At 45.5% G+C, this 7,616-nt stretch overlaps 1 protein-coding gene across 1 annotated transcript in view; it reads right to left on the bottom strand.

Moving 5' to 3' along the window:
- Nucleotides 1-7,321, bottom strand: part of HGSNAT (heparan-alpha-glucosaminide N-acetyltransferase) — a gene marked incomplete at its 5' end in the record, with an annotated part of 11,342 nt that extends 4,021 nt beyond the window's left edge. Inside the window, 10 exons of the mRNA XM_009577990.1 lie at nucleotides 83-204; nucleotides 890-1,005; nucleotides 1,376-1,536; nucleotides 2,446-2,476; nucleotides 3,102-3,178; nucleotides 3,650-3,756; nucleotides 4,837-4,906; nucleotides 5,520-5,589; nucleotides 6,544-6,665; nucleotides 7,182-7,321. Coding sequence (XP_009576285.1) covers nucleotides 83-204; nucleotides 890-1,005; nucleotides 1,376-1,536; nucleotides 2,446-2,476; nucleotides 3,102-3,178; nucleotides 3,650-3,756; nucleotides 4,837-4,906; nucleotides 5,520-5,589; nucleotides 6,544-6,665; nucleotides 7,182-7,321 — 1,016 coding nt within the window. The remainder of the gene's footprint in view (nucleotides 1-82; nucleotides 205-889; nucleotides 1,006-1,375; nucleotides 1,537-2,445; nucleotides 2,477-3,101; nucleotides 3,179-3,649; nucleotides 3,757-4,836; nucleotides 4,907-5,519; nucleotides 5,590-6,543; nucleotides 6,666-7,181) is intronic.
- Between the last annotated feature and the right edge of the window lie 295 nt (nucleotides 7,322-7,616).

Below are 7,616 nucleotides of genomic sequence, written 5' to 3'. Positions count from 1 at the left end.
GGCTAATAAAATATATTTTCTACTCAGTAGAAAAAAAACAACCTGATGCCCCACAGAAAGTAGTCTGAGCGCACAGTCTTACCTGGGACAACCTGGCACTGGTAACAAAAAGGTCAGGCAGAGCCAAATCAATTCTAACATCAGAATGAAAATCCACTGTGGCCAGTAGGGGAGAATATCCTGCAGAGCAGGACACGGCGACTCCTGCACGAGATGGAGGGAGGGGGCTATTAGCTGGCAAGTAAAAACCATGCCCTTGGGGACATCCTGTACTTCCTGGGCAGGCAGTCCCCCAGATACAAGAGGGAGCTGTTGTCATCACAAAACTGGGTTCTACCAATAGACCTTTCATCTTCACAAACGATTTCCAGACACTTAGTTACTTGGGGGAGGGGGAGAAACAAACCAAAACAAAAGCCCACAATGTCTTTTAGCTTGGAAAATGTCAAAAGGAATTTTGATTCATGAGTAGAACAAAAGCCTTTTGGGAAAACAGACTCCAGAAAGGCCAAAAAGCAATATTACTTTCCCCTGCTGTGAAAAATCACTGCCAAAATTAACCGGACGAAACACAGGCCACAGGGCTCAGCATAGAGATGCCTGTCCCTGGGAAAGTCATCAAAAGTGCCTGGGAATGCATGCTTCTAAGCACCATCTGAATGGATCAGTGAAATCCTCAAATACAGCAATGCTACATGTGATAAAATGCAGACTGGAACACTGAAGGGTGCATGTTCCCTGAAATTTTTGCCAGGTCACACTGCACTACACATCAGGTGAGATGCTACGTGTTTTCTCATCATTTCTCATGCGTTCTTTGTGCCCAAACAAGAGCAAAAGCTCCCAAGCCCTACCCCAGTATCACTTGTCATCTCCCCACGTAACTCACCAAGGTCCCACTCTCAGCCCCAGCTCTTGTAAACAGGAGTTCGAGAGCAGCAACCACCAGATACGTGAATCCCAGCCTCTGGAGCACCCCAGGAATACGCAGATTATCCCAGGACACTGAAAAACATGCAAGCAATGTGGAAGAGGAGCAGACATGGGCTCTTTTGTAAACCTGAAAGCTACCCTTCTCCAGGGAGAGCTGAGACCCACTGCACCTGCAGGTACAAGGGACACCTCCACCCTGCCACCTCACTTTCCATAAATCATAACCCTGGGAAAGTTACCACTAAGATGATAAACAGTGGTTGGCACAGGGGTCAAACAGAGAGAATCGCGTCAGTGCAGAACTGAACAGCACTCTACAGGATACCATCAAACTGCTTCCATGCAACTGGTCAGTACAGCAAGGGTGACTGTTTTCTCAACAGCTCTGCCAAGGAGGCAGGAACAACAGCTGCAGAAATACAAGACAGCAAGTTCCACTCACATGGTCCAAGGCAGTAATTGGGATTCACAACTATGATTCCCAGCAGAATTAGCAGAAAACTCCTCCAGAGGATTTTCCTAAGTACCTTCCGCTTGGAACTTCCCCACCTCAGCATGGAGCTCAGTGACAATGATATCGATGTCCCCATGATGAACACAAACCTGGAGAACAGAGCAGATGGGAAATGGAGCTGACACGTGTCTCATTACACATGTGCGTGACAGCAAACACTAAAGCTAACAGAGTAGCCTGCATTGGCCCAACAGAAATGCATTAATTGAGTGAAATTGGACAACTTTATTTCCTCTGATTGCTAGAATTCCCAGACAACTGAGCTTGCAGTATGGGACCTTTCCACCTCTTTCAGTGGTTAGTTGAGGCAATAAAGTTCAGGGAAGTAATTGCATTCTGGTCTTTTTGCAGCAATACATATGCCACCAAAAAATTCCACTATCCAAAATTAAATTAGCATCCTCAGAGCAGTAAGACACAAGCTGCAAATCTATGATTCAAATTCAGAACTGACCCGCTCCTCCCCTCTAGATTAGATTCACAGTCCAAGTCCCAGGTCCCATCTCCAAGAGTAACCACAACCGGTGTATATTTTAGAGAAGCATGCTAAGGGGCAGATGGGATAATTGCTTCCCCATAAGACCATTCTCTGGTTATAGAGAGATTAGCTTAATTCAAAATTCCCTTGGCTATTTTATCTCTGGACACACACCAGTCCAGCTTTGAATCTTGCCAGACTGACTGCCTTCAATGCAGTAATGTGGCAATGAGCTCCTCAGGGATACTGCACTTCCACTGGCAGGGTAACCCTGGGCCTCCCACTGACATTGTGTGGGGGAAGGAAGGAGGATGTGGGGCAACCAAAAGCACTTAGCTCTTCTACTGGTCCATAAGGATGATGATGTTATCTGGAGGGGCAGATTCCTATCAACCATTTAACAAAAATTCACCCCTCCAAATACATTTCCACATGGAGGCAAGGTCCACACAATGTTCTCCTTGCAACCCTTAACATAAAGAATCACTTAACACAAGAACTATTCTTCAGGAAGACTTACCATGGAAACACCAGATCTGCCACTGTTAATCCTACAGAGAAATACAAAGGAACACATTATTTACCTAAAACCCTCCCTAAATTTTAACAACATTATTTTTGAGTTTGCAGAGGAATTGCAGGCTGCTTGCAATTATTTGATGCCCCAAAATCTAAAACACGTTATAAACAAAACGTACAAAGAGCTAATCATCTTGCTTCACTGCTTTTACCATTCTTCAAAAATAGGGTCAGAACTGATTGCTGTGTCTTGGGAAAGATTTCAGGGATGGGATCTTTGCTATTCTCCACTAGGGCAGCACGATGCCCGACCCCTTCCCCATCGGCTTGCCAATCAAGGCATTATGTTTGTACAGCATCAAGCACCATCGGCTTGACTGTGGTCCTTAACACAGAAAAGTTAAAGATATGAACCTGTATCAAAAATGAAAAGGTTACACACAGATTGTGATCTGAAACCATCCCGTCACTGTGTGACGAGCAGGACTGTACGCTGCTTTGCCCATTAACCTAACAGGCCAGATACCCTGCTGAGGCAAACTGGCACAGTCTCCCACCTTCAGCTGAGCAACAGCTCGCTGCAGCATCTGCAATGCTAACCGTATCTAGATACTGCTGCAGTGAAAACCCAGATTAACTGTCTCAATTGTACTTTACCATTCCAACTCTCATGTTTGAAGAACCAGTATTTTCCTCCTCCATAGTTAACAAACACCATAATTATAAGAGAGAGCCTAAAAAGACAACAACAAAAACACACACAAAGTATCACATGTCAATGAAATACATATATATGAACACACAGTTAATGTTTATCCCCATTATAACATTTCTAACTGTGAGATCTGGTTTATTTTATTTTTAGAGCAAGATTATGTACAAGGTTTCCAGCTTTGCCAACCAGGAAGCAGCATTTCAAAGATCATGGGTGGCGGTGAACCAAAGTAAGCTCCTTCACATAGCGTTTTCGCATGGAACATATGTTGTTCTTTTCCACCCTCTGCCACACTTTAATGTTTCCTCAAACTAGATCAACTGCAAAGTGTTTCGGAAAATCCAAGAGTTAAAACCTTGATTATCTTCCAAGTAAAACAGACCCCCTTGAACCATCCATCTGCTATATATTTCCATACATTGTCAAACCGCCATTGGAAAAATCTCATTTCCCTCGGAAGAGTTGCTTTTGAGCAAGGAATTATGCTCACCCTCGGAACGTGTCCAGGGAACGCAGCCGCTGCCGAGAGGCTGTGCTCCACAAACGCGGGGTGGGATCACTGCTAACGGAGTCTGTTGTATTTGGGGACCCAAGCTCCTTTGGGAAAAAAACAGAAAGATGAAGGGCAAGTCAGCAGCTGCATCAGCTGCCTAGGGAACAGAGGTCAGCAAACTGCAAACTTTCACATACTGTGTTTGTCTTCGTTCTCCCCATTTTCTTCTTCCTTTTGTTTCCCCACTTGCTACTTCTAACCCTTCATGGCTCCACCATATTGCAATAATATTTGCAAATGTTCCACGCTCCACCTTTGACCAGGGTGGAAACAACAATGCAGTGAAAAGAGCCTGTGTTTGAGACTCATGAGAGTTGGGTCCAGTCCAAATCAACCACAGACTTGCCATCACTGTGAGTGCTGCTTTACAACAGTTGCTGACTCTCAAACAGGATCCATCCCATCCCATCCCATCGGCACTTGTCTGACACCGCAGAGACTGCTTAGAGAGCTAAACCAACAGCAAATGAATCCTTTTAAATGCAGGAGTGGCTTCTTCCCAGTCGAGTTCCCTAAATCACTCTGATCAGCCCCAGTGACAGCATAAAGAAGCAGACATCGCTGTAACACAGCTATGGAGATGAACAACTACAAGAATTGCTGCAGAGCTCTGCTCCCAAGTCTTTTGATTCTAGACAGGTTTGGACCTCCTAGATGTGAAGCCCAGACTGCGATGACCTATCTATATTCTCACGGAGAAATGCCAGCTCTAGGGCTGCCAAAGAAATCTTGACTTAAATGTAGATCCTGCTAAAATTCCTACTGTGCTGGAAGCAGACACGAAAGCTGGGATTTCTTCCCTTCCCTTACACTGTCTATGTTAGAAGGTGACAGTATTTTCACTGACACGTTTGCATTAAGGGAACTGAAGAGGGCACAAAGCTGTATGTTCAAGACTTGCAAGAGCTCTACTGGGAATCCACTAAACTTGCGTGGAAACCCAGTCTAGCACTCTCCATTGACATAAAATTGCCTGTCTGACATCAATACAAGATTTGCCAAGGGGATCAGGCACAAGGGGAAGATGATTAGTAATAAACAAATCCCCAGATGTCCAGATAGTGTGTGTTCCTCAGAGATGAAAACACTACAGAATGCAAATTAAAGATACTGTGGTCACTTACAGAATTAATCAGACGATCAGTCTCTCTGGGGTTCAGTTTCTTGTAAACCCAGTTTCTGACTGGATCGATTCTGAAAATTAGTAACAGTTTAAAACACAAAACAAAACAAGAAGTATTTTATAGCCAATTTCATCTTAATATCAACTATTTAGCAGCACAAATCAAAAGTTGGGACAGTCCCTATTTCTGTTTTCCCAGCTCACATACGTAATGCTGAGATTCAGCCAGTACCCGGGACCTCCGTTAAGTCCAGCTATGTAATTACACTGCCGCAAGCTCAGGTGTGGGGGCTTTATTCTCGGGTTGTTTACAGGCAGGGATGACTCACGTCATTCAGTACACAGGATGGAAGGCTGCATATGCTAGACCTAGGAACAAGTCACGGGAGAGTGAGGCAGGGTGTGTGCGAGCTTACAGCAGACGTCAGCTGCTCTGCAGTAACCCCTCTACACGCAAGCTAACAAGGCTGCAAGATACTCCTCAAGGGAAATTGTATTATTCTGTATTTATTATCATATGGACAGCTACCACAGCTTAACTGGTACATGGCAACCTGATAACAGGATCCGATCTGCAAACAGGGCTACAGTGGGACTCTGAAGCACCACCACACTATGATGTGTGTTTTTAAACTGGTGGCCCCACTTCACATGCGAGGAGGTATTACAATACTGTTCACTTACTTCATAAAAAGGCGCCCGACAATCAGGATAGCAAGGATCCCCATGTAAACCAGGAAAGCAAAGAGAATAGCTACATGAAAGAGAGAAGAACACAACTCTATAAACGATCTAACAAAACCATTCAGCAGCCTGGACTTGCCAAGTGTGATACAAACATGACAAAAAGCCCAACACACCAATCACCACACCACCTTCTTCATGCAATACATATCTCCAGCCTGAGTCCCAGAGATAAAAAACCCACAACAAAACGCCAAAACAACCCAAAACAAAAGCAGGCTAGTTTCAAAGTGCAGCTCAGTGACTGGACATCTCGGCATAAAAAAGGCAAAATAAAACTGCACTGCACCACAAGGCAATGGTGATAAAAGTTGATGTGCTATACGTTCTGAAGAAGAAACTAGAGACTTAGAAACAGCCTCAACATGGAGAAAACAGGGGAGAGGGTAATACACCAAGTTTGCAAGCATGGAGAATTTTTCTTTACAGCTGGAAAACTGGAATGACTGAAGAATAACCTAACGTAAAGGAAAAGATGGAAGAGACGTAGACGAGAGTTTGAAACAGCCCTGGAAAAGACAAAAAAGCAAGACGTGAGGTTTAAAATTAAAAGCGCAACAACAAACAAAAATCCACTGTATGAATTGTTTCCCATTTTGTGAGAAAAGCAAGACAGAGGGAAGAAGAGGAAAGATTCTGCCTACATACATAAACATGCAGGGAAACAGGAACTAACTACAAAAATATCTCCCTCCGGACACATACCCACTGATTTTTCTGGGCTAATCCTTGCTGCAAAAAGGTTGTGGTCATACAGTATATCATGTGAAGAGGCCTGATCCTGATCAGGGCCTCAAGATGGGTGTATAAAACATAAGGAGGTAAGATGCTGAGAAAGAAGAGGAGCAAGCCCATGACACATCTTCAGCACAGCATGAGTGGCTGCACAGGCTTTTTAGGAAGTTGGTTCTGCTGGGAGACATGCAAGTTGTAAAATGAAAGGGGAAAACAGAGCATTACATACGGAGGTAGCTGTTGATAGGGCCTTCATTGATGACTAGGTCACAAGAAACAGTTTTGGCGCTTGTACTTAGGGTCTTTACCACAAGGGAATAATTGCCAAACTCTCCAAAATGATACTGAATCCTGCAAAGGATAAAGGAAATGAAACTTGCGGAGCCATCACCACTATGTGCAGGTACCACAGCAGCATTTGGGGAGCTGTGTAAGCCTGAATGCTTGTAGGAAAGGCAAGCTGAAAACTTGGCCTAGCAGCGTGATCTAGCAAGAAGCTACCTGGCTCTGGCTTTGCCAAGCATTACCCTCCCCTAGGCCAATACAGCTGCTTTACCAAACATGCACTGCCTACTACATCACCTGTCTTCTTGAACTACAGCGGCTCTGCAAGAGAAACCAGGTGCTTGCACATGCTGGCTCAATGCATACCATTTCGGCTCCTGCTTGCGCCTAGATCCTTTCAGCACAATTACAATGTACACCACAGTTACAGCAGTGAGGGGAAGACTGAACTCTAGGTCTAAATAGTCAGGAAAAAGGAGGTAATGAGCAGGCAATAAATAGGTGCGTGGCTTCAAGAAAAAAAAAAAAAACCAAAATATAGGATAGAGCTATCCAGGTGTTCTCTGGGGCTGGGCCACGTACTTGCAGAGCTCTCTGTCACCCACAGAGCCGTTGAGCAAAAGGGTGAGTGGATGCTGGGTATCGACCAGTACGGCTGCCGTGCCCGGTTTTCTCAGGCTCCCGTTGCTGGGTGGGACGAACGCCAGGAACTGATATAAGCACTGTGGAAGAAAAGGGTGAAGGGAGCTCATTAGTGCCAAAAGAGAGTGAAAGGGGGTCATGCTTTGCATAGCGGCAAAGGAAAAGGCAAGGGAGGATGCCTAAGGGCTTAAGGGCTGGGCCAGCCCCCGCCGCGGGGCTTCCCGGCCTGCCGCTCGAAGGTAGAACCGAAGCGAAGCAACCCAACAAAGCCGCGGGGAGATGCCAGGAAAGCCGAGCAGCCCCGCCGGGGGCCGGGGCAGGGCTGTCAAAAGCGGAGGCGGGGGGGTGACACACACACGGCACAACCCCCCCGCG

Source organism: Fulmarus glacialis, unplaced genomic scaffold, assembly GCF_000690835.1.
Source record: "Fulmarus glacialis isolate BGI_N327 unplaced genomic scaffold, ASM69083v1 scaffold29015, whole genome shotgun sequence".
Lineage (NCBI taxonomy): Eukaryota > Metazoa > Chordata > Aves > Procellariiformes > Procellariidae > Fulmarus > Fulmarus glacialis.
Note: the sequence above shows the minus strand (reverse complement) of the source record. Positions and strands in the feature narration are given on the sequence as shown.